At 45.2% G+C, this 26,867-nt stretch overlaps 2 protein-coding genes across 8 annotated transcripts in view; both read right to left on the reverse strand.

The window, feature by feature from the left end:
* Positions 1 to 2,054: 2,054 nt before the first annotated feature.
* The window catches only part of LOC132898492 (guanylate-binding protein 1-like), a 53,098-nt gene continuing 28,285 nt past the window's right edge, over positions 2,055 to 26,867 (reverse strand). For 3 of the 7 annotated variants that reach the window (XM_060940152.1, XM_060940147.1, XM_060940146.1), the window contains 12 exons: positions 24,009 to 24,202; positions 8,445 to 8,632; positions 7,620 to 7,697; positions 7,402 to 7,451; positions 7,177 to 7,286; positions 6,829 to 7,016; positions 6,421 to 6,663; positions 5,034 to 5,314; positions 3,702 to 3,914; positions 3,467 to 3,569; positions 3,076 to 3,275; positions 2,055 to 2,928 (listed from right to left, as the gene is read on the reverse strand). In XM_060940152.1, coding sequence (XP_060796135.1) covers positions 2,683 to 2,928; positions 3,076 to 3,275; positions 3,467 to 3,569; positions 3,702 to 3,914; positions 5,034 to 5,314; positions 6,421 to 6,663; positions 6,829 to 7,016; positions 7,177 to 7,286; positions 7,402 to 7,451; positions 7,620 to 7,697; positions 8,445 to 8,632; positions 24,009 to 24,202 — 2,094 coding nt within the window. In that variant the 3' untranslated portion in view covers positions 2,055 to 2,682. Of the gene's footprint in view, positions 2,929 to 3,075; positions 3,355 to 3,466; positions 3,570 to 3,701; positions 3,915 to 5,033; positions 5,315 to 6,420; positions 6,664 to 6,828; positions 7,017 to 7,176; positions 7,287 to 7,401; positions 7,452 to 7,619; positions 7,698 to 8,444; positions 8,633 to 9,925; positions 10,283 to 12,145; positions 12,303 to 22,264; positions 23,987 to 24,008; positions 24,203 to 26,867 lie in introns of those variants that run through there. The other 4 variants (XM_060940150.1, XM_060940151.1, XM_060940149.1 and 1 more) reach the window with 4 other exon arrangements.
* On the reverse strand, positions 15,039 to 18,384 carry LOC132898493 (uncharacterized). Its single transcript, XM_060940153.1, has one exon. It carries the CDS (start codon positions 17,145 to 17,147, stop codon positions 15,045 to 15,047), a length of 2,103 nt encoding a protein of 700 aa, XP_060796136.1. The 5' UTR covers positions 17,148 to 18,384; the 3' UTR covers positions 15,039 to 15,044.

Genomic DNA, 26,867 nt, shown 5'->3' on the forward strand with positions numbered 1-26,867 from the left:
GAATGTTCATGACACTTTAGCCTCTTTCTTCATGCAGCAACAAGCCCAACAAGCTGTGTGTGTGTGTGTGTGTGTGTGTGTGTGTGTGTGTGAGAAAGTGCAGTGTGTCCCAATACGTTTCGGAGCGAAGGGAAGTCCACACGTGTGTGTGTGTGTGTACATGTAAAATGGAAGTGCACACACACACACGTTTCAAATCCCTTCAAACGTCCCCTGAGGGTGGGAATCTTGCCTAATCTTGCATGTGTATGCAGTATTTTTCTCATACATTGAATATTGGCAGTCATGGGTAAGCGGTTAGGGTGTCAGACTTCTAAACCTAAGGTTGCCGGTTTGATTCCCGGCCCGCTAGGTTGGTGGGGAGAGTGATCAGCCAGCACTCACGCCCATCCTCCTCCATGACTGAGGTACCTTGAGCATGGTACCGTCCCACCGCACTGCTCCCTTGGGTTACTGCTCCCTTTTCATCTGAGGATGACAGATATTTTTCTGACAATGATGACTTTTCATCTGAGTACGACATAGGTTTTTCTGAGAATGAGTTACTTTTGGATGAAGCTGATACCTTTTCGTCTGAGTCTGACATGTGAGTCTGATATCTGACATATGAGACTGATATCTGACGATGTCCTAAAATGAACACCGTATAGGTGACGCTTCTTAATCCAAAGCAACTTACAGTTATTACTGGTTACAACCTGGAGCAGTGTAGGGTTAGGTGCACCTAACCCTACACTGCTCCAGGTTGTAACCAATACCCTGTAATAACTGTAAGTCGCTTTGGCTTAAAAAGCTTCATATGATGTGTCTGTGGCACCAACATTGTCCTCCTTCACTTACACACGTTTCAGCTAATCATCAACAGTCTTCTATACAGCTTGTCTGTGCATCTGTGGGGTGGGCACTGGTACTGGGCTACAGTATAGGATCAGCATTGCCCAACTAGTATCTATTTGAGGGCAGCTGTGGCCTAGTGTTGGACTTAAGATCAGAGGGTTGCAGGTTCAAATCCCAGCCTAGCCAGCAGGTAATGGCTGAAGTGCCCTTGAGCAAGGCACACACAGATGCACAGACAAGCTGTATAGAAGACTGTTGATGATTAGCTAATGCTTCTGTAAGTGAAGCATTCAGTGCTGATGATTAGATGATGCTTCTGTAAGTAGCATTCAGTGCTGATGCTAGGAGGACAATGTTGGTGCCACAGACACATCATATGAAGCTTTTTAAGCCAAAGCGACTTAGTTATTTATTACAGGGTTAATACTTATTACAGGGTATTGGTTACAACCTGGAGCAGTGTAGGGTTAGGTGCCTTGCTCAAAGGGCACTTCAGCCATTACCTACTGGCTAGGGTGGGATTTGAACCTGCTACCCTCGGCACTACAGACCAACGCTCTAACCACTAGGCCACATAGCCTACCTACTGTAGATAACACATTGTCTTTTCCTTTTCCACATTTTCTATACTATTGTACTATTGCCGGCCGTGAAAGGTTGTAGCTCCATTGACTCCTCTTCATTCTGGACTTGCTCACAATCGCCCCTAACCCCCCCAGCCAGAAACTAACTGCAGTACCACCTGGAAGAGTTGAAATAATAATACAATCTCCAACAGAAAAAAACCTTTTTTTTAATGTAATTAATTCAATGATGAAAGGAACAGTCTATGATGGCTATGATGAATCCAAGTCTCTGTGACAGTCTGACAAATCTTGCTGTGGCGTAGTGGTTAGGGAGTTGGACTTCAGATCAGAGGGTTGCTGGCTCAAACCCCACCCTGACCAGTAGGTATCCAAAGCGACTTACAGTTATTACAGGCTATTGGTTACAGCCTGGAGCAATGTGTGGTTAGGTGCCTTGCAAGGGCACTTCAGCCATTACCTACTGGTTAGGGTGGGATTTGAACCGGCGGCACATTGAACCACAGACCAAATCTCTAACCGCTAGGCCACGGCTTCCCCTGACACAGTACTGTATATGACTGCTGGGAGTACAAACATGTACATGTGTTCTGATGAAGGGACTGAAGGACAAGGCACACTGACAAAAACAGATACTGAGGTTTGATAAGAGGATTGTCCTACATTTTTATTACATAAGCAATCATGTATTACAGCTTCCTGAGAAAAGACTTTACGGAAAGGAAGTGTTGAATGTCTTAGTCCTGAAGACAGCTGTATGCCATTGCCTTACATAAGACATTATTACATCGACATAACAATCGACGGATTTCAATGCATTAAGGTGAAAATCATTAGATTACATTTGATAATCGAAATGAGAATTTATATTACATCATTAACAACATGAGTCACTACTGTAGATGGCATTGCATTTCAGTGCATCAAGAAGGCACAATGACGTTACCTCATTTTACATTGGTATAGCAATCATTTTATTGGTCTGAATAAATAGTAATATATAGTGGAGCACCCCCATCCACCCCACCCACCCACACACACACAGCAGTTTTAAATGATAAACAACGACTAAAATTTATATATGTATTTGAATATACTGTATAGTTCTTCAATGTCGTCAATATACATTAGTTTGCAGTACATGATAATACCGCAATTATTGACATTTTCATATATTACTTACACACACACACACGAAAACAGTATTTTCATATACTGAAAAATATAATCACTGCCAAATAAATAATAGCCTCTTCTTCCTTTATTGAATACTACATCCTCCTCTACTCCTACTTGGAGGAGGTGCAGCAGCCTGCCTGCATATCTGCTCCTGCTGTTGTCTGAGGGAGGCCATGTCCTGCTGGTGCCTCTGCTCCTGCTGCTGCAGCTGCTGCTGGAATTGGTCGCGTCTCCTCTGCGTCTCCTCATCCCACCTCCTCCTGCTGGCCTCCAAGTCCCAGCACATCGCCTCCGCCTTCTCATCGAAACCCATCTGCAGCAGCTGCTCCTGCACACGCACGCACACACACACGTTACACGTGCACACATTACACACATACACACACACACACGTTACACATGCACAGGTTACACAAACACACACGTTGCACATGCACACATTAGACACACACGTTACACACACACACGCACACACCTGTTCCCGTAGCTTGGCGTCCATGGCGCGCTGGTTCTCCTTGCGCTGCTGCTCCATGTCGTCCTCCATCTTGACGAGGAGGAGTCTGACGCGCTCCTCGTTACTCCTCTTCTCCGCCTCCATCTTCTCCTCCAGCCGCCGGTGACGCTCCTCCCCAGCTCGCACCTCCTGCTCGAGGAGCACGCCGCGCTCACGCTCCTCTACACACACACACACGTTATAGATGCTCCTCCCCAGCTCGCACCTCCTGCTCGAGGAGCATGCCGCGCTCACGCTCCTCTACACACACACACACACGTCATTATCACACACACACGCTCCTTAGACTGCTCCTCAAGAGCCTCCTTCCTCTCCTGCACACACACACACACACACACACACACAGACTCACCCCAGATCTCTCTGTCCTTCTGTCCTAGGGTTTGATCAGCATGCAGGATGAAAGCGGACTCCTCCTTCCCCTGCCGCAGAAACTCATCCAGCACCTCCTCAGCCTGGAACGTGAAAACACACACACATTATTTTTAAATATGCACACATACATACAATATGTACACACAATGTACATACACATTATTTGTAAGCACACGCACACACAGTGTTGGTATGATTCTAGACGGTGTCACCTTGACTCCTCCGCGGGTTTGGCAGGTGTATTTGTGTACGATGTCCTCCACGTCCTGGCTGAAGAGCTGGTAGCCTCCCACGGTGGTGTAGACTCCCTGTTGCAGTTTGCTCCTGAGTCCCTCAGACAGACCAGCGAGGATCTCCTCACACAGGCGCGCTGACGTCTGCTCGTTCTGCTGCACGAAGCTGCTAAACACACCATTGATGGACTCCTGAAGTGCGCACACACACACACACACACACGGAACTCAGAGTCGTCTCTTCACTCAGCTGCAGGAGGCGTGGCCAGACTAAGACCATACGAGCCGTGTTTTCTTGACAGCCTGTTGACGTCCTCATGTCCTGACATCTACAGTCTTGAGGTGGTGAAGTACTGTACCTCCAGAGTACTACATAGTGTCAACGCTTCACAATTTCATATGTGACTCCTTTGTCTTTTAGGATCTGTGCATACGTCAAGACTGGCATCCTTGTATGGTAACTTTATAGAATGGAGGGAATAACACATCTTAAGACTTCAGAAAGAAAAAATGCTGAGAAGATGGTTCCCAGCTTTTCTATTACTGTCTTGAGGACAATAACGAGCAAGAAACCCCCCCCCCATCCTCTCTATTAGATATTTACTTAAATAATCCTTCTTTTGTATAAGTATGTCTTGAGTCTTGCCTCTATGTAATTTGATTGCTATGTTCAATAAAAACTAAGTTAAAAAATGACACAAATACATTACACTTAGCTGACAGGGTATTAGTTACAGCCTGGGGTTCAGTATCTTGCTCAAGGGCACTTCAGCCATGCTAATGATGGGATTTGAACCTGCAACCCTCCACTCTAAAGACCTACTCGCTAATCAGTCGGCCATAGCCACTCCAGTGATATGCTAGCCAGGTGATGATACTACCTACGTCAAGAGTCTGCAGGTGTTGCTCTGTAGTGGCTCTACAACCTATGGTCTATGTAAGCTCTAGTGTGGTATTACCAATGATCTTCTATTCTAACAAGATACTGCACTAGAGACGTTAACAACGGGATGAAATGTTTCACCAAACTCCTTACTTCTGGTTTCCTAAAAAGGCATGGACAAAACATAATATATATTTTACATTTATTACTATTATTATTATTATTATTCACACCCTGTACCGCTATGCTGTACATCTAGTTACCTCTAGTCCTGATGATTATGTTTTGAGCTATGGCCTAATGGTTAAGGAGGTCGTCTTTAGATCAGAGGGTTGCAGGTTCGAATCCCACAGTTACCAGTAGGAAGGATGTGTTTCCCTCCACGTCATGAAGCACCTCTGGAGTCTTGATGTTGTGTACTAGATTACCTCTAGATTCTTGAGGTGGTCCCCCTGGTCATCTTTGAAGGAGCGCTTCATGAAGATCTCCACGGCGACCGTGTTGAGTCGCTCGTGCTCCAGGTTGAGGTCCTTCAGGTAGACGGGGAAGTAAATCCTCAGCTGCTCCATGCCCGACTCGTACATCTCCAGACCCTCGCGCACCGCCGCCTCGTTCTCGATCTGCGCCATGGCGATCACAGCGTTCTCCAGACACGGGATGCCCCCACTGGATATGGTGTCCACGTACGACCTCACCAAATGGCTGAACACTACAGGTAGCCAAGAGGGACAAACACAGCAAATGACTTTGCCAGATGGCCAAATACTACGGGCAGACACAACATACAATTAAACCAGACGGTCAAAGATTAGAGGTAGCCAAGAGGGACAAACGTAACATACAACTTCAATACTACCAGCAGGCAAGAGAGACAAACATTACACTTAGCTGACACTTTTTATATCCCCGAAACGCGGTGCATCGGGGATATTATGGTTTCGCCCTGGCCGTTTCCGCCGCCGCAGATATTTTGCGATAACCTCTGAAAGGGTGGGTGGATTTACACCACATTTTGTGTGGTAACACTCTATAATAGGTAGATGAACTGATTATATTATGGAGGCCAAGGCTTTCAAGATGGCCGACTTTTTGTTTGCCCCATAACTTTTTAAAGTGTGCATGGATTTGCACCAAATTTTGTGATATGCCCCAAATGTTGTGTGGTAGCACTCTACAATAGGTACATGAACTGATTAGACTACGGAGGAAAAGGCTTTCAATATGGCCGGCTTTCAAAATGGATGACTTTTTATAATTAATTTTAAAACGGGTGGACAGATTTGCACCAAATCTTTCAAGCTCACACTCTATAATAGGTACAATACATAAACTGATAACGTCTTGGATACCGTAAGCCATTACCTACTGGTTAGGGTGGGATTTGAACCTACAACACTGTCCTGTCTTCTTTTTCCACTACTACTACTACTACTATTACTACTGGGCCAGCCTAGTGCCTTTAGTTTGGTGGGTTGCAGGTTCAAATCCCACCCTTATAATGGCTAAACAAAACCCTTTAAAGGCTCAGCTAAGTGTAATGTAAAAAATGTAATGACTGTACTTTGTGTGTGCCCCCACAGGCCCAAACAGCGGCCATTGTTGCTGGAGCCTGTGGCCTTGCAATCATAAGGCTGCAGGTTTGAATCCCATACCATCCCCATACCATGCCTGAAGTGCCCTTGAGCAAGGCACCTAAGCCCACATTGCTCCAGCTGTAACCAATGACCTGTAATGTATTGTAACTGTAAGTCGCCTTGGATAAAACGCATCAGCCAACTGTGATATAACACTACTTGTATTACTACCAACCCTTACCTCTGCTGTCAACCAAGTGTCCATCCTTCAGCTGCTTGACTTGGCTTTGCTCGAACACATAGGAGCAGAACCGCTCTGTGACGTCCAGGAATGCTGGTTTCAGGTCAGACAGAGCCAGAGTCTCCAGGTGGATCACGTTTTCCGGGTCGGTTGGGAACGGAAAGGTGAAACACTTCCGAGATGGGAAGTATTTACGGATGCACTCTCGAGGAAGGTTGTAATCTTCCACTTTTTTACTGCTGCCTTTAGAGGGACATCAGAACAGAAAAAGGTATATTGGATAACATTTTTACAGTGTTGCTTAAAAGTCTCGGGGGAGAAAGTTTTAACACCAGCATGAAATCATATACACACACACGCACACACTACATTCCCTCTCATTTGTTCAGTTTTCTAGAATAACAATACCAAGTTTCAGCTTCAGGGCGAAGTCCAAGTATTCGTCTTCGGTTGCATCTTGCCCATCGATCTTCCTCTCCAGGGTGAAGTCTCTCACAGCCCAGATGAACGACGGAAAAATCTTAACAAACTCAGAATCGTCGCCTCTTTTATCCGTGGCCTTCACCTTGATGTGCTCAGCCAGTTCCGTGACGTATCTGCAGAAGGTTAAGGTGAACCACACCACACCACACGTAGAATGCTTTACCTTGGTTACCTATTTAGAATCTTTGGTTAAGGTTTACCATGCGTATTCTTGTGTCTTCTTTTGTGTGTGCGTGTCTTAGTATGTGCTAGTGTGTGTGTGTGTAAGGATACTGCAGTTCCTCCACTGCTCTGTTGTCGATGGTGCCTCTGCTGTTGTAGACCAGAGTGCTGCTCAGCAGAACAGCCAGAGAGAAGATCTGGGTGTCGTGCTTGGAGTCGCCCTGGCATGGGAAACACACACACACACACAAATACAAAATAAGCTGACACAATCAGCGGACACAAAACAAATATGTGTACTAGTGTGTGTGTGTGTGTCTGTGTGTAAAATGTCACCTTGTCCACGTCCCCCAGTCCCTCAGTGTCCAGCAGCACCAGAGTGTGTCCTGTAAGGAACCACACACACGTGCGCACGCGCACACACACACACACACACACACACGCACGCACGCACGATACAGAGGGCTGAGTTGAGTGTGTGTGTTCTGAGGGAGAGAAAACACTGAATGTGGGTTTAAGTCTGGAAGTGTGTGTGTGTGTGTGTAAATACACACCTGGTTTCCTGGGGTGAGGTACACACCACATCCATATTCCTTTGGTTTTGGACTCGATGGTGCTGCCCAGGGCAAAGCCTGAGGGGTCAAGAGAAGCATCCATTACACACCAGGAGCTCAGTTCTCACACACACCTGTGTTTTTATCACATGTCCATCAGATATGCCTGTGTGTGTGTGTGTGTGTGTGTGTGTGTGTCTGTGTGTGAGAAAATTTGAAAATATGGCTGGTAAACGCGCAAATTTAAGGACATATGAGAATGAATGGTTGTGTGTTGTCAGTTCAAAATATTCAGTCAAGAAATGAGGTGAGACTCAGGGCTCTGTTGTCACGAAATTGAAATGGTCCCAAATGAATTGGTTTTAGTCTCCAATTTCTCTTCATTCAAGATTGCTTCAAAACATTCACAAGACAAAGAGACTGGGGAAACGGCACACACGAGCCTTAAGCGAGGAAAAGAGACACGGCTCAGTATTGGGCGCACCACTGAGACACCACTCAGTATTGGGGCGCACCACTGTGACACCGCTCAGTATTGGGGCACACCACTGTGTGACACCGCTCAGTATTGGGGTGTGACACCGCTCAGTATTGGGGTGCACCACTGAGACACCGCTCAGCATTGGGGCGCACCACTGTGACACCGCTCAGTATTGGGGCGCACCACTGTGTGGGCACGACCATGGACATTTACTGCTGCCTACAGTCACGGATATGGCAGTTTTCACCCAGTGTGTGTCTATGTGTGTGTGTGTGTTGCTACCTGTCTGTTTCCCGGCCAGGCGGTTCATGAGGTAGGACTTCCCTGTGTGTGTGTGTTGCTACCTGTCTGTTTCCCGGCCAGGCGGTTCATGAGGTAGGACTTCCCCGTGCGGTAGAGCCCCACCACGGCCACAACCACCACTGGCTGCTGGATCTGCTCCAGGATCTGCAGCGCCCCCTGCTGGACAGCCATTTCCCCATCTGGCCCATTGTCCACCAGACACACTGGCTCCTGCATATCCCTTGGCATTCTACACACACACACAAACACACGCACACGACAACACCAATGTTACTTTCGTCAATGACAATTATGAAATTGTTGTCATCTAACCTTCATAATGTGACAAAAAAAACGAGAATACACACAATGAAAGATGCTGGCCATGTGACAATATTTGCATTTTCCACTACTTAGTAGTGGAAATGTGTGTGTGTGTGAGAGAGAGAGAGAGAACACGTCCAATACCCTGTTTAGAAAGAGGTGTTTCGGGGGGGTAGACAAGGTGCATTTGTCATTCAGAGGTATAAAAATGACTAACAGTAGAAGTTGTAGATAGAAGGACGTCTTCTCAAGGCAATATTTTCATTTTTTATTCCAGAAAAAGGTAATAATTCCCTGTTTATTCCAGGGAAAAAGTAGTAGCACAGCATACAAAGATACCATGGAAACACATCAGAGACATCAGAGTGAATACTGTCTAATTTAGATATCCTTCTTTATATGCTAGGTAGTCAGGAATGGCAAACAATTGACATACTGCTTAGTTTATTTACCCCTTGATGACTGGTGAGATTATAATGATTCTGGGAATGTTGGTCCAGTGAATTCCTCAATGTTCTGATTAATGACGGCCCTGTGCTTTCCTTTCCCCGAGTTCATGGTTCGGATTCTCAGGTCATGTGACAATTTGAAAGTATGTTGTTGGGTCAGCGGTGATTAGGTCAGACTTTAGTGGAAGTGATTGAATCAATCAGATCACTTCCTACAAAGTCTAATCAAACAGCCGCGGTGTGGTTGAGCATTTGTACAAATCTTCTTCGGACAATTTGTGAATGACCACTCGCTTGTTCTGTGCACCCGGTTCTACTTTAGTTAAGGCTATAGAACTTTCCTTCAGTCATTTACCTCTCGTGGGAACTGGTTGTTCATTCCAAAGTTATTATTCCAAGCCAGTCTGCCTTGTGTTTATTGTAGACATCTAATAATCCGCACCAAATTCATTTTAACTATAAACATGTAATAGTTTGATTGCAATCGCCGGGTCCACTTACTTGCCCATGGCAACTATCGCCCTTAATGACACGCTTTACTAAGCTCAGTAACAGAAAGCAAATAAAACAGCAAAATAAAACAGAAATCCGCTGTTACGAAGAAAACATTTATGTTTACGTCGCCAATGCGCACACCACGTAAGAGAATAAAGAGATTACAGAAGACCGCAGCACCCCCTGAAAAGCAACAGCACATGCTGTACTGTAGCCTACCTTCCAAACGCCCGTCAGCCTTCCTGTGCCCCGGAAGTAAATCACGAAAATCTCACCTTGCTCGCTTCGGTATCCTCCTCGACGAGATCCGACCAAGGCGTGCCGGAGCCCCGCGTGAAGTAGTGCACCTGTCGTTACTTTTTATGTGTTATACGCGTTGTAACCGCAGCAGACCATAGACCGGCGATGTTGGCAAAGTGAGAAGAAGATCGCTGACTTCCCAGAAAAGGCAGCTGGGTTGCTTTCACTTTGGAGCCCTCGTCATGTGCGCGAGGATTGGCTGGTGGCTATGAAATCGTCAACGGCCAATCACTTGTTCTTGGCTAGGGGAAAAACAACTTTGAGTAAAAGAGTGTGTGTGCGTGCGAGTGTGCTTATTTCTGGGCGTGTTGTGAGACTGATTCAGGAAGTCTATTTGCAAAACAGCCAGAGTGCCCAAGGCAAGTAAGGTGAACTCCACACTCTGTGGCGCTGGACTCGCTCACACACAGGACTGAAGGAGTAATGACTTCACACAGAGAGAGAGACAGAGAGAGAGTGTAGCCCTATGGCACTGACTGTATTTGACATAAGCCTATAGCACACACTTGCAGGACTGCATTCAGCCAGGGTGTCTAAAATGTATGCACCCTTCAAATAAGTCTAATTGTAGCAGTTAAGGTGTTTATTAAAATCCATTGTTTGTTAAAATGTTAATATAATTTGCGAAAACCATTTTATTGTTCATAACTCAATGGTGTAATTCCTGTTGTAAGCACTGTTTGGACAAGAGCGAATGTAAGTTTGAGAACAGATGGTGAGAATACAACGGCATGTTTTTATTATACGGCTCTCTGGAATGTTGCACGAGCTTCCATTCACTTTCAACGGGCCTTCCCCAACGTTTGGATGTGATTATATCTCTACATAGATTTAAGATATCAAACTGATGTCTCAAATTTACACTGAGACCTGCAACTGTCACTGAAAATGAGTGCAGGCAGCCGTTGAAAGTAAATGCACAGGAATGCCCAGTGAATTGTGCGTGTGCATTATCATAAGAATGGATGGCAGTTTGAGAACTGATGGTGAAACAACAAAATGATGTCTGTGAATTTTACTTTATTTTAAATATCACATAATACGTCACATAATAAGCACATACTTTACAATGTGTATACATTCACCCTCTATGAAGCAATATAACAAGATATTTGATATGGCACAACAGGCGTGTGTGCGCGCACGCGCGTGAGTGACAGAGGGAGAGAGAGAGAGAATGGAATGAATGCAAAAAAAACCCATCCCATTTTTAAAAGGTTTATTGTATTGACACTGAAAGTGTCGGTCATTAAAATAGACCACAGGTTCGTCTAAAATACTTTACATGCAAAACATTAAAACGGAGCACGAAATGATAAAAAAACGGGTTTCTCTAAAACAAATATATTCCAAAACTACAGGAATGTCCATATATCCATGTATAAAACACATGCAAAAATCTCCATAGCACTGTGTGTGTGTGTGTGTGTGTGTGTGCTCGCGTCAGCGGAGTAGTTTTCCCACTCCAGGCAGGAAGAGGTCAGCAGCGTTGCAGATGGTGTCGTTGACGAATGACAGGGAGGAGCTCTGTGTCTCCTTCTGTCGCTCCGCCTCCCTCTGCAAGGCCTCCAGCTCCCTCTCCAGAACACACACACACACACGCTCCTCACACTGCTCCTCAAGAGCCTCCCTCCTCTCCTGCACACACACACACACACACGTCATTATCACACACACACTGTAACGGTTTTCCCGTATTAAAAGTTTGCCGGGGTGCCAGGCAGCTTAAAACTGCCAATAATTTTTTTTTTAGAAGGTGAGTTTCAGTCACATCAGGTCGGAAAACCGTCACAAGATTACATGTATGAATGCATACAGCTTAAATAGCAGGAAATGCACATGTACCCTTTTTTTTTATCAACAATTCAGAAATTTGCAAGACAACACACAATGATAATACATAAACAAGGAAAGAATACTCAGCAAGCAACCCAATTTCACGCTTGCAATATATTGTTCAGTTCACCCAAAAGTTCGTCCAGTTCACAGCAATACAATTCAGTCCTTCACCCAAAAATCCATTTCATAATAAACACAGTCATTCCACACAGACACAGTCTTTACATCCACAATCAGTAGAAATTACTCAAACCCCCCCCCCCCCCCCCCCGCAAGTCAACTCTTCAAAGACGGAGCAACAATAAAAATGAAGAAAAATAGTCAGTGTTAACGCCAGTCAGTGTCAAAAAGCCTACCAAATCCGTAGCATAGCTTACTCCAGTCCAGGATTTCAGCAGCAAGCAACAACTTTCCTCCTCTGGTATAATCCGTATTCCAGGCAGACAACAGAATTATCGGTTAGTTTTTTTTTTAATACTGCATAATCCCCAGAGAAGCGGTTGGCCCCAGGACAACGGCATCGTGACAACTGGCGACAAAATAAAAAAAAAAAAAAAAACACACGGGGAAAGTTCTCCAGAGACATCTAACTGGATACTTAGCTTCACCATTAAACCGGCATCATCTTCGTCTTTATACAAAAGTGGGGAGGCCATTTAGCGCAACAGCGCCACTCCAATATGTGGTTGATCTAGGCATTACACTGAAAGACCAGAGAAATCTGCCAGAATGCTTCGACAGGAATAAACTTCAGAAAACAACTATGACATTTTCAAAGGCAGAGGTTGTTACATTCCTCCCCTCCTGGAAAAAGGCGCACCATATGGTAAGGCGTGTTAATCAAGGTCCTCGCTCAGAAATCCCCAAAAGTCTTCATCGTCACTGCTCTCCGCAAGAATTTCCCATACCCGTTTCCTGTCAGTAAGAGAATTTTTTGTCATAGGATCAGCAAACTTAGAGAGAGGAGGACCTAGTTGAAAAGAATCTTTAACATCATCAACTTAAGTGGAATTGAATCCAAGAAACTCTTCGTCCTCACTTTCTTCCATAAAGAGCTGCAACAATTTGGTTCGCTGATTTTTTTCCATTTCTTTAGCAGTAGGATAACAAGGTTTCAAGCGGGACACATGCATCACTCTGAGATCTTCACCAGTTTCTTCCAAAATAATCTCATAGTTGAGAGGGCTTAATCGCCTTACAATGCGATAAGGTCCTTGCCATTTGGGTGCTAATTTGGCAGAGAAGGCTTTTTCTGCCTTGGAATAGGGATGTGAACGCATCCAGACTCGATCCTGTTCCTCATAGAGCACATCCCTCCTAGATTTATCATAATGAGCCTTTTGTTTCTCCCGAGCCTTAATTAGCTTCTGATCCACATAGCTTTTCATCTGGCTCATTTCTGCAACCTTTTTATAGATTGGATTATCCGGAGGACATGCAGGAGTGCTGCTTCCCAGAGGCTGCAACAACATATCCAGGGGTCCATGGAGTAGCCGATTGAGGTTCGCTTCTGCAGGGGTCACTCCTGTAGACTCACTAACTGCAGTGTTTAATGCAAAACGAAATTCATGGAGATGTTTATCCCATTGCTTGTGGTGGTTGCCGACATAAGAGGAGATCATGGTCTTTAATGTGCGATTTACTCTCTCCGTCATGTTGGTCTGGGGATGATATGCCGTTGTCATTTTGTGCAGAAATCCCCACTGACGGCAGACATTTTGGAAAAGGTCAGAGACAAATTGAGACCCTTGGTCTGACAGAATGTAGTCCGGAACGCCCCAGCGAGTCAAAATATCTTTGATAAGAACCCGAGACACCGTCTCTGCTGTGGCGGCACGAAGAGGGAAAAACTACACCCAACGGGAGTAGTAGTCCACAAAAACCACTAGGTGGATATTGTTGGCTGAACTCCTGGGTAAAGGACCCATCAAGTCCACACCTAACATCTCCCAGGGCCGGCTGACAACGGTTTGCTCAAGTTTTCCACAGGGGCGCCTACATTCAGGTTTGTACAGCTGACAGATGTGGCAATCTTGGACAAACTTTTTCACCTCAACACTAAGATTGGGCCAATACGCCAGAGCCTGTAGTCGTTTGCAGGTCTTGAACTGCCCCAAGTGGCCAGACAAGGGGTTTGCATGAAAAAACTCAAGGAGCTGGAGTCTAAGGCCCTCTGGAATGTAGGCTTGGTACAGTGTTTTGTGAGGTAAGGTGACCACCCGGAACACTTTATCCTCAATGATAGTAAATCTTGTGGCACGGCTAACAGCCACATCCCCAGAGGTCGAGATTTCATCATAAACTTTCATGATCTCTGGATCAGTTTGTTGGGCTCGCCAAAGGACATCAGTTATAGGCAGCTCCTCTCGGTCCTTCTTCACTGCAGGACTGACTGCAGCGCATGTCAGGGCAGTTAGCTCAAGCTGTGTAACTGGAGCTCTGGAGAGGGCATCAGGTACGGTGTTATACTTTCCTTTCCAGTATTCCACAGTGAAGGAGAATTCTTGCAGTCTCAGAGCCCAACGAATGAGACGGGTGCTTGGTTTTTGGGTCTTAAAGACCCAGATGAGAAATGAATGATCCGTTACCACAATGAAATGTCTGCCCTTCAGATAATATCTCCACTTTTCAAGGGCCCATACCACTGCCAAACACTCCTTTTCCGTGGCTGAGTAATTAAGTTCAGCTGCATTTAAGGCTCGGCTAGCAAAGGCCAAGATCTCTTCCGTTCCTAATCCTGTGCGCTGCACAAGCACGCCCCCCAGACCAACATCGCTTGCATCAGTATACACAGTGAATGGCAGACTGAGGTTGGGGTGACCCAGGATGGGTGGAGAGACCAGATGCTGTTTTAGGGCATCAAAGGAGGCCTGGCACTGGGGGGTCCAGAAAAATTTCACGCCCTTCCTCTTAAGTGCATTTAAAGGCTCTGCAAGCTGTGAAAAATTGGGTACAAAACGATGGTACCAACCAGCCATTCCAAGAAACCTCTGAAGTTCTTTCAGGTTCCTAGGAACAGGAAATTCCTGGACAGCCTGGGTCTTGGCAGGATCAACGGCGATGCCAGTTGAAGACACTACATGCCCAAGAAACTTCAAAGAGGGACGGAAAAAGTGAGTTTTTTTCATATTCACTGTGAGGTGGGCTTCTCGCAGTTTATCAAGGACAGCCTGGATGTCCAAAAAATGCTGCTCTATGGAGGGTGAGTATATTATTATATCATCCAGGTAAACAAAGCATATTTTCCCTCGCAGTTCACCCAACACTCTCTCCATTAAATCGCTGGAAGCTAGCCGGGGCGTTCTTGAGTCCAAAAGGCATAACCTTAAAATGGTAGAGACCACAGCGGGCTATGAAGGCCGTTTTATCCTGAGAACTTCCATCCATTCGGACTTGCCAATACCCGCTGTTGAGGTCAAGAGTGGAAAAGACCACCGCTCCACTAAGGGACTCAAGAATTTCCTGGATTGTTGGGATGGGATAGGCATCGGTGTGAGTGACTGAATTCAATTTTCTGTAATCCACACAGAATCGGTATCCACCAGTCTTCTTGGGTATTAGAACTACCGGTGACGCCCATGCCGAAGATGAAGGCTCAATGACACCTGCCTCCAACATTTCCCTAATGAGGTCTTCCATGATTTTTTGTTTCACCGGAGAAACACGGTAAGGCTTTTGCCTAATTGGAATGTTTTGCGTGACGTAAATTTTGTGGCTTAGCACATTGGTTTGACCCAAAGCATTGGTACAGACATCACGGTTCTGATTCAACTGCGACATTAGCTGTTGTCTCTCCCCCCCTTCAAGACAAGCGTCACGGCAGGCAATGCTAAGTAGATCCGTTTCATCAGCAAACAAAGGATATGGTGCCATGGCTGAAAAGAGTGCAACGGAGGGGTGCCACCCTTTGAGTGAGGCGCCCTCCCTCTGAAAGGGAAACCTTTCATGATGTTCAAACCAGTACACATTGTTCCTGACATCCACTTGCAGGCCAGTAAAGAAAATATAATCCAGCCCAAAGACAGCAGGAAAAGCAAGTGTCTGTGCACTGAGAACTGCCACCGGCAGAGTAACTGGAACAGACTGCACCATCAATTCCACTTCACCCCACCCCAGGGGTTCACGGGCACCACCATCTGCCAGATAAATAGGGCCTGTCATCCACGGTTTGAGCTCATCACCTGGCTTACGCACATTAAGCCACAGCTTTTCATTAAGCAGGGTATAGGATGACCCAGTGTCCAGAATTGCCGGGCCCTTCCAGGATCCAATTGTCAATGGGACCGTTAACTGCAACGGCATAGTCCAAGCCCCAGATGGAGGGGAGTCATCTGTGATACTGTCGTGACCCACTGAAACAGCAGTTTGCGTGTCAGGAGCACTCGGGCCAGGTTGGGGTGGAGGGGACTTAAAAGACTTTTTATGACTAGGAATCATTTGGGAACAAGAGACAGGGGAGTGTGTCCCTTTACACCACCAACAGAAGGGCTGGGATGATTTAGCCGTGGGTGGCAAACTCGGTACAAGGTTATGTAACCTGGGCTGACGAGCAGACTGAACCTTTTGCTCATATTGTCGCTGATTTTCCTTGTCTCTCTCTAGTTGTTGTCCCAGGCGGACCAAGTCATCCACCGATTTAACACCGTTACTTCGCAACTGACTCGCAAATTGAGGGTTAATGTTTTTTAGGATCAACTTAATGATTTCCTGCTCCCCAATTGCGGGCTTCCAACGCTTACACAATGCACGATACATATAGGCAAAGTCTCGAATAGTCTCATCATCCCGTTGAATATGGGTTTGCACTCTCTCTGCAAGTTCATCCTCATAATCCTCCGAGAGAAATGCAGACAAAAATTTGCGCTCAAAAACTCTCCACGTTGCAATCTCGACCCTAGCAACATCCCACCAATCTCTTGCAGTTCCATGTAGGACATTCCTCAGTGTGGCAAGCAATTCCCCATCAGAAAGGGGATGTAAAGCCAAATAATCATGGCACTTTTCAAGATACAATAGCGGATCTGAGGTGTCTTCTGTTCTTCCAAAACAAGGGAATTGAATTTTAATTGGTTTCTTCCCAACATAAGGCCCTCGCGGTGCCTTAGTTGTGATGGAGTCATCAGAAGGGCAACATGAAGGAAATAAATGCATGGTAGACTGTAGGGGCTGACTCCCTGGTGATTGGTCATCCGTTGTGAATATACATGGTGCGGAAAAATTTGTCTGCACTGACACATGCGTTTTTTCCCCTATTTTAATTGTAGACTTGAGCTGAGCAATATCCAGGGCCAACCCTTCCAGGCGTTGTGTACAGTGCCCAAGGTTAGCCTGCAGGGGGCTCCAGGAACTCGCATTCATTGATAGTGTCTCGAACAATCATGAAGGCCTGAGTGAATCTCCTGTAATGATGTGGATAAAGGTGCAAGCACCATATTAAAGTCTTTAAGAACTTCAGTATGATGGTGTTTCAGATGCCAATTCAAGGTTGCTGTAATTTCTGTCCTTACATAATCCAGTTGCTGTTTCATCTCCTCGGCCACTTTTGCAGACATGTTCGCAATTTGTTGTGTACATGCATCCAAAAGCAATTGTACACTGAAATTCGAAAAAGAGAGTTTTGTGCTGCAGGGAAGTTAACAGTAGAAGAGTGCTGAGACGTAGGTAAGGCCAAAGTTGTAAAGTGCATCGATGTATCATGCTCATCCAGCAATTCCATATCCACAACAGAGTGATTGGTAGCATAGCGACCATTCCCAACAGTTGCTCCAGCTACAAGCGGTGATTGTTGAGAAAGTGGCGGTTGAATGGTTTGTTTTTCTAAAGCTGGAATAGAAGATAGGGAGGTAGGTATAGGGGCCCGGAGTACATGGTGAGTAGTGGATGGTAATTGAAACGCAGATGGATGATGAGCAGTAGATGAGTGTTGAACAATAGGTAACTGATACAAAATAGGTGGCACAATAGAGCCCTGAAATTGTGGGGCTTGAGCTGCAACTTGGCTGCTTTGAGTGACAGACCCCATTTTGGAAGCCATTTGGGCATGCTACTCACTGAGATAGCCACTGAATAAAAAGTAATATACTGAAATATACAGAATAGTGCTGGTAAACTAAAAAAATAAACATTGCAATATAATTTCCTTCACCAAGTGGGTTAAATTATCTGGGGTGCCATTTTATGTAACGGTTTTCCCATATTAAAAGTTTGCCAGGGTGCCAGGCAGCTTAAAACTGCCAATAATTTTTTTTTTAGAAAGTGAGTTTCAGTCACATCAGGTCGGAAAACCGTCACAAGATTACATGTATGAATGCATACAGCTTAAATAGCAGGAAATGCACATGTACCCTTTTTTTTTATCAACAATTCAGAAATTTGCAAGACAACACACAATGATAATACATAAACAAGGAAAGAATACTCAGCAAGCAACCCAATTTCACGCTTGCAATATATTGTTCAGTTCACCCAAAAGTTCGTCCAGTTCACAGCAATACAATTCAGTCCTTCACCCAAAAATCCATTTCATAATAAACACAGTCATTCCACACAGACACAGTCTTTACATCCACAATCAGTAGAAATTACTCAACCCCCCCCCCCCCCCCGCAAGTCAACTCTTCAAAGACGGAGCAACAATAAAAATGAAGAAAAATAGTCAGTGTTAACGCCAGTCAGTGTCAAAAAGCCTACCAAATCCGTAGCATAGCTTACTCCAGTCCAGGATTTCAGCAGCAAGCAACAACTTTCCTCCTCTGGTATAATCCGTATTCCAGGCAGACAACAGAATTATCGGTTAGTTTTTTTTTTAAATACTGCATAATCCCCAGAGAAGCGGTTGGCCCCAGGACAACGGCATCGTGACAACTGGCGACAAAAAAAAAAAAAAAAAAACACACGGGGAAAGTTCTCCAGAGACATCTAACTGGATACTTAGCTTCACCATTAAACCGGCATCTTCTTCGTCTTTATACAAAAGTGGGGAGGCCATTTAGCACAACAGCGCCACTCCAATATGTGGTTGATCTAGGCATTACACTGAAAGACCAGAGAAATCTGCCAGAATGCTTCGACAGGAATAAACTTCAGAAAACAACTATGACATTTTCAAAGGCAGAGGTTGTTACAACACACACGTCATTATCACACACACACACTCCTTAGACTGCTCCTCAAGAGCCTCCTTCCTCTCCTACACACACACACACGTCATTATCACACACACACGCTCCTTAGACTGCTCCTCAAGAGCCTCCTTCCTCTCCTACATACACACACACACACACACACACACACACACACACAGAGGTCTCAAAGTCTTCTGCCCTGATTAGTAGGATAGAGGGATTTCTCTGTGCTGATTAACTTGTTTAAAAGTCATGACTTACCTGTAGGCCTCTGCACAGGTGACTCATATACCATAAGTGACTCATGACTTACCTGTAGGCCTCTGCACAGGTGACTCATATACCATAAGCAGTTTGGCGACTCATATACCACCTTGGCAGCAATGACTTGTATACAGCAACTCATGACTCATAACTGCATCTTGGATAGCAGTGGCCCATTTTGTTTGTATGAATTTTCTTTCTGTATGCAATAGTTACTTTACCTGGTCATTAGTTACTTTTCTGGTACTTTTCAGGGGTGCCATTGAGAGCATTCTGACCAGCAGTCTCTCTGTCTGGCACAGCAGCTGCTCTGCGGCAGACAAGAAGGCACTACAGAGGGTGGTGAGGACTGCAGAAAAGATCATCAGATCACCACAACCAGCCATTCAGGACTTCTACAACTCACACTGTTCCAAGAGGGCCTTCAACATCATCAAAGACACCACACATCCAGCACACAAGCTGTTCTCTCTCCTACCATCTGGGAAGTGTTACCCGCATACAGTATGCAGTGCCGCACAACAAGACTGAGCAACAGCTTCTTCCCACAAGCCATCAGGCTCATCAACACACTGAAGATCCCATGAACATTTCAAAAATGCCATGAACATTTAAAAATGCCACTTGCACTTTATCACCTGCGCCTTCCTTACTGCTCCTAACCTTACCTGCACCTTGTGTGTGTCTGTGTGTGTGTTCTGTTGAGTTGTGTGTTGTGTACAAAATGTTTATTGTTTTTAGTTAAATTGCATATGTATAGTTAGTGCATATTGTATGTATATTGTTTAGTATTTAAGTTGCACATCTGGTGAAACGCAATTTCAAATCCTCTGTGTAATGTGAATTATATAGAAGGAATTGACAGTAAAGTAACCTTGAACCTTGAACTTGGTGGAGTAACTCAGTTACTAACTCAGTTATTGCTTTGGAGAAGTAACTAGTAACTATAAGTAATTACTTTTTCAAAGTAACATGCCCAACACTGCTCATGGCTCACCTGCAGTTTGGCGGCAATGACTCGTATACCGTAACTGACTTCATAACTCACCTACAGCTTAGCAGCGATGACTCGTATACCGTAACTGACTCATGACTCACCTCTAGCTTGACACGATGACTCGTATACCATAACTGACTCATGACTCACCTGCAGCTTGACACGATGACTCGTATACCGTAACTGACTTCATAACTCACCTACCGCTTGGCAGCGATGACTCGTATACCGTAACTGACTCATGACTCACCTGTAGCTTGACACGATGACTCGTATACCGTAACTGACTCATGACTCACCTATAGCTTGACCGTAACTGACTCATAACTCACCTACAGCTTGACATGATGACTCTTATACCGTAACTGACTCATGACTCACCTATAGCTTGACATGATGACTCTTATACCGTAACTGACTCATGACTCACCTATGGACCCTTTTCACGTGACGTCACGACAAACGCGGCCGCCATTTTGGACGTGTACTACCAGTAGTTTACCACAGCCAGCATTGAGGAACGGCAGCAAAGAAAGTGTTTATTTTCAGCAAGACTTCCATCATGCCACTATATTGTTGTGCACCTGGATGTAGTAACCATCAACAAACAAGGCAAGGGTTATCATTTTATCGGATCCCGACGGAGAAGATGGATAGCGGCCATTAACAGATTGGCAGCCCTCGGCATACCAGCGCTTGTGGAGTGACCACTTTGTTGGAGGTAAGACGAATAAAATTAGCCAGAAAAGGCATTACATTGCTGTTAACATTCTGTGGCGGCGAGTGTGTAACCAAATAGGCTAAAATAACCCATTGTAACCTCTTTGTTCTTCTGTAGTAGCTATTAGCTAATGACATTAGCTAGCGTTGTGTTCCTTTGCTGTTGGTAGACTGTAGGACAGATCAGAGGCAGTGTTCTACAAACAGCGCTTAATTTGAGGGGGAGCAAGCCGGAGCGCGCTCCAGAACCTCGGGCGTTGGCTCCGGCAGCTATTTACACTGGATCCAGTGATCCGACACCTCTCTTGACTATGTAACAAAAAAAAAAAAAAAACGATTGTCTTTAGGCTTGCCATCCTTCCACTTGCGAGTGGTAAGTGATCTGCGCTGGGATCACACACACAGCGGCTCAGTCCCGAATCGTGGCTCGTGCACTTCACTCGCGCGCTGTGTGAGCTGCGCAGGGCCGGAGTGCGCACCCTCCAGAGGGCACTCGCTGTTCAGGGCGGAGTGATTTGGAGCGCAGGATGCCTGCGGAGCCGAGCGTATCCGTGTATTGGTGTTGCTGTGTGCAGACGAATCGTGTATTGGTGTTGCTGTGTGCACACTAATCGCTTTTAAAAACGTTAATCTGATGATCCGCTGATACGGTCTAATGTAAACATGGGCTAAGTGTTCAAAACAAGAGGAACATGTATTTGTCTCTTAAATCCAGGCCGTTCCCTGTAATCTCTAACAGCGGTTGGAGAAAGTAATGGCAAATAGCGAGTGCACAAACCATAGAAGGTAAACTGTACACAGCGCCAGGGCAGTGTGATGGTATGTCTACTTTTAGATTGTGTTAGCTTATCAGTGAACACACTCGTCACTCGACGAGTTTCACGTCTTTACGACGGATACTTAAATGTGTGTTAGGTATTATTGTTGCAATCTAAGCAGTCATTGTAGCAGCTAGATGAGCGAGAACCGAAAGGGTCTGTGCCATAAACTGTTATTTCTGTACGACGTTGCTAATGTGTCATTACTGTTGTTATTTCTCCCTCTGCTCGCCCTGTAAATGCCCTACGTCACTGGATAGCGAAGGTGTTTTCTGCATCTCGCTCCTTTTTCTTGTATGTTCTCCGTTTGTCGCCTTCCTCGCATTCAAACCAATTCGAGCCGAAGTCTGCTACATGTCCAAAATGGTGGTCGCGTTTACGAAGGTCACGTGACTGAAAAGGGTCTATAGCTTGACACGATGACTCGTATACCGTAACTGACTTCATAACTCACCTACCGCTTGGCAGCGATGACTTCTATACCGTAACTGAATCATGACTTCTGCAGTTTGGCGGCGATGACTCTTATACCGCAAGTGACTCATGACTCACCTGCAGCTTGGCGGCGATGACTCGTATACAGTAACTGACTCATGACTCACCTATAGCTTGACCGTAACTGACTCATGACTCACCTGCAGCTTGGCGGCAATGATTCGTATACCTTAACTGATTCATGACTCATCTGTAGCTTGACACGATGACTCATATACCGTAACTGACTCATGACTCACCTGCAGCTTGGCGGCAATGACTTGTATACCATAACTGACTCATGACTTCTGCAGCTTTTTGGCGATGAATGGTATACCGTAACTGACTCATGACTCACCTGTAGCTTGACACAATGACTCGTATACCGTAAGTGACTCATGACTCACTTACAGCTTGACACGATGACTCATATACCGTAACTGACTCTTGACTCACCTGCAGCTTGGCAGCAATGACTTGTATACCGTAACTGACTTCATAACTCACCTACCGCTTGGCAGCGATGACTTCTATACCGTAACTGAATCATGACTTCTGCAGGTTGGCGGCGATGACTCTTATACCGCAAGTGACTCATGACTCACCTGCAGCTTGGCGGCGATGACTCGTATACAGTAACTGACTCATGACTCACCTATAGCTTGACCGTAAACTGACTCATGACTCACCTGCAGCTTGGCGGCAATGACTCGTATACCGTAACTGACTCATGACTTCTGCAGTTTGGCGGCAATGACTCGTATACCGTAACTGATTCATGACTCACCTATAGCTTGACCGTAACTGACTCATGACTCACCTGTAGCTTGACACGATGACTCGTATACCGTAACTGACTCATGACTCACCTGCAGCTTGGCGGCAATGATTCGTATACCGTAACTGACTCATAACTCACCTACAGCTTGACACGATGACTCGTATACCGTAACTGACTCATGACTCACCTATAGCTTGACCGTAACTGACTCATGACTCACCTATAGCTTGACACGATGACTCGTATACCGTAACTGACTCATGACTCACCTGCAGCTTTTTGGCGATGACTCGTACACCGTAACTGACTCATGACTCACCTGCAGCTTGACACGATGACTCGTATACCGTAACTGACTCATGACTCACCTATAGCTTGACCGTAACTGACTCATGACTCACCTATAGCTTGACACGATGACTCGTATACCGTAACTGACTCATGACTCACCTCTAGCTTGACATGATGACTCGTACACCGTAACTGACTCATGACTCACCTGCAGCTTGACACGATGACTCGTATACCGTAACTGACTCATGACTCACCTATAGCTTGACCGTAACTGACTCATGACTCACCTATAGCTTGACGCGATGACTCGTATACCGTAACTGACTCATGACTCACCTCTAGCTTGACATGATGACTTGTATACCGTAAGTGACTCATGACTCACCTGCAGCTTGACCATAACTGACTCATGACTCACCTCTAGCTTGACACGATGACTCGTATACCGTAACCGACTCATGACTCACCTCTAGCTTGACATGATGACTCGTATACCGTAACTGACTCATGACTCACCTACCGCTTGGCAGCGATGACTCGTATACCGTAAGTGACTCATGACTCACCTGCAGCTTGGCGGCAATGACTCGTATACCATAAGTGACTCATGACTCACCTGCAGCTTGACCATAACTGACTCATGACTCACCTATAGCTTGACACGATGACTCGTATACCGTAACTGACTCATGACTCACCTCTAGCTTGACACGATGATTCGTATACTGTAAGTGACTCATGACTCACCTGCAGCTTGGCGGCGATGACTCGCTGTTGCTGTTCCTGAGCCCTCTCCTGCTCGCGCTCCATCTTGAGCTGCAGCTGCGCAATGTGTGTGTGGAAGCTGCGCTTCTGAGTCCTGAACTGCTCCTCGCACCTCCTCTTATCCTCCCGCACACAACGCACATGCCGCGCCTCCTTCTCCACCTTTTGCTGCTCCTCTGCACACACACACACATTTACACACACACATCGCTCATTTACACACACACACACACACACACACACACACACACACACACACTATGCAAACACATACAGTATATACAAACACAGACATTATAGACACACAGTACAAAACAGATATACAACCATGCACACAATCATACACACTCACCTTTGAGCTCCTTCTGAGCGTGTGAGATGCTGTTGTCGGCTAGGGTTGGGCGGTATTACGGTAAGAAGGTATCCCGAGGTATCCAAAAGTACCAACGGTATCGGTCTCATTACCGTCATTTTAAAAAAATATATAATATCTAAATAAATATGGAGTACATGAGGTCATAATATAAAATAATAAATTGAAGATCATCCCGAATAACTGTGTGATCGTATTTTCACTAATTCTATCAATTTCCTAAAGAAGTTCTCATCGCGTGCAGGGTTGTTTATGTCATTACCATGACAACCCTGCGTGACATTTGGGGTCTGACAGAAAGCTTCGCAAGAGCCTGAGACCGGGGGTGTCATGGCTCAGATGGCTAAGGCACCGTACCATAAATCCGGGGACCCGGGTTCGATTCCGACCCGAGGTTATTTCCCGATCCCGTCTCTCTCTCCCCCGCTCATTTCCTGTCTCTCTATACTGTCCTATCTATTAAAAAAAAAAAGAGAGAGACTGAGACCGCGGTTGAAAGATGGCAAGTCAAGATAACGAGTTAGTGGCAAAAAAAAAAAATACAACATCGGCAGTGTGGCAGTATTTTGGTTTCAAACCAAACGAAAAATCTAATATGTCCCCTAAGGCACACCATAGCCTGGGGTACTCCACTTCCATGAGATCTCTCCAATGAGTTGTGTTTTGAGTAGGTTACATGAGTAACAACAAGGTAAAATAATATAACGTATGACATTTGGGATGTGGGTAATAAACGTTTGAAATGTCATCTACTGAAGAAACGGAAGAAAACATCGTAGCGTAAACTGTTAGGTTTCTGGTGGGAATTAGCAATGCGCTTGCTATCTTTGTTGGGTGTGTTAAACCGTATGGATTTAAGTGGAATAATTGTAAGGAGTTATGTGATCAAGACAACGTTTTAAGCAAGGTAAGGCCATTTGATTATTAATTTCCCCGCCATGGCATGACGTGGGCCCATATGATTTTGCCTTGTGCAGCTATCACGCATTTGAATTAGGTTCGCCTCATTTGCGCTGAAGAATATGGTTTATCGCGCAGTCTAAACGGACTTGGGTGTTGGTTGATTCTTTTATTTCCCATGCTTGAAAGGGTATGATCCTGCTCATCGTGTACTTTTTTTTGATGGAGTAGGTGAAATAGTGCTGCAAATGCGTTTCAACGCAGACATGTGTAAACGACAGTTGAATGCTATTTTCAAGATGAAGGAAGAGTTGCGTGATGCTTTGAAATATCTCTTAATCCATTCATCAATGCACAAAATTCGCTTTGCTGCTTAATCCATACCACAATGCACACAATTCGCTATGCTGCTTTTAAATAGTACATTTGAGGCATAGGCGCACGTTACACAGTAGGCCGAAACAAAATATTTTTTTCTCGGTAATACCGTATACCCCGGGAAAACACAGAGACAGTTTAAAGGTATCAAAATTTGGATACCGCCCAACCCTATTGTCGGCCAATAGAATATTCTGAACTACCTCCTCTTTCTTACTCAGGAACTCCGCCAACACCTCCTCTCTCTGACACACACACACACACACACACACTTTAGCTGATGCTTTTATCCAAAGCGACTTACAGGTCTTAACAGGGTATTGGGATTCAAACCTGCTAGCATGTGATCCAAAGATCAACACCCGAACCATTAGGCCATGGCTGCCCCGTTAGGCCTTTCCTCATTGGGCCATGGCTGCCACACATTACACTGCATTACATTACGTTGCATTTGGCAGACGCTTTTTAAACCCAAAGCGACTTACAATCGAGGACATAAACAGTAGCATACAACACAAGCAGGAATACAGAGAATACAAGCCAAGCGGTGTTCGTTAATTTTTTTTTTAAATGCATTACAGCATCATCATGCAGGTATACAGGAACAGTAAGTTACATTATCATACAGTAAAAGTGTCACAGAACAGATAGGTTTTTTCTAACTTCTTGAATGATGATAGATGACCCTTGTCTAGTGGCTAGTGGTAACTTGTTCCACCATTGAGGGACAACTACAGAGAACAGCTTAGACTGGGAGCATTTAGTGTAGACAGGAGATAGGACACACACAATATATAGGACACACACAATATATACACTAGAGATGTCACGGTTACCGGTGTACACGGTTACCCTGCTAAAAATTGTTGGCGGTGACAGTTGCTGATTGAACTAAAAGAAAACTATATTAATACAGTCGATAACAGTTCTGCGATTATAGCGTAAACCGTGCTAATTTTGGTCACAATAACCTTCAGATAAAATGTTCATACCGTGATACGCCTAATATACACATAGAGATGCTAGCATACAGTATGTATATGAGGGATGTACTGACTCTGTTTGGGAAGCTATGTGGGCGGGCACTTCAGCTGATGGGTGGGCGTAACGCACACGTACCATGTCGTTAGCCACGGGTGTTAAGAGTTGCAGGCTGCAGTTACATTGTTTAGCCTGTCCTTTGCAAAGAC

The sequence above is a fragment of the Neoarius graeffei genome, chromosome 14 (assembly GCF_027579695.1).
Source record: "Neoarius graeffei isolate fNeoGra1 chromosome 14, fNeoGra1.pri, whole genome shotgun sequence".
In the NCBI taxonomy this organism is placed as follows: Eukaryota; Metazoa; Chordata; class Actinopteri; order Siluriformes; family Ariidae; genus Neoarius; species Neoarius graeffei.

What these genes read in the sequence shown, in the direction of transcription:
- LOC132898493 (XM_060940153.1), bottom strand. Translation starts at nt 17,147, where the DNA reads ATGAATGCGAGTTCCTGGAGCCCCCTGCAGGCTAACCTTGGGCACTGT.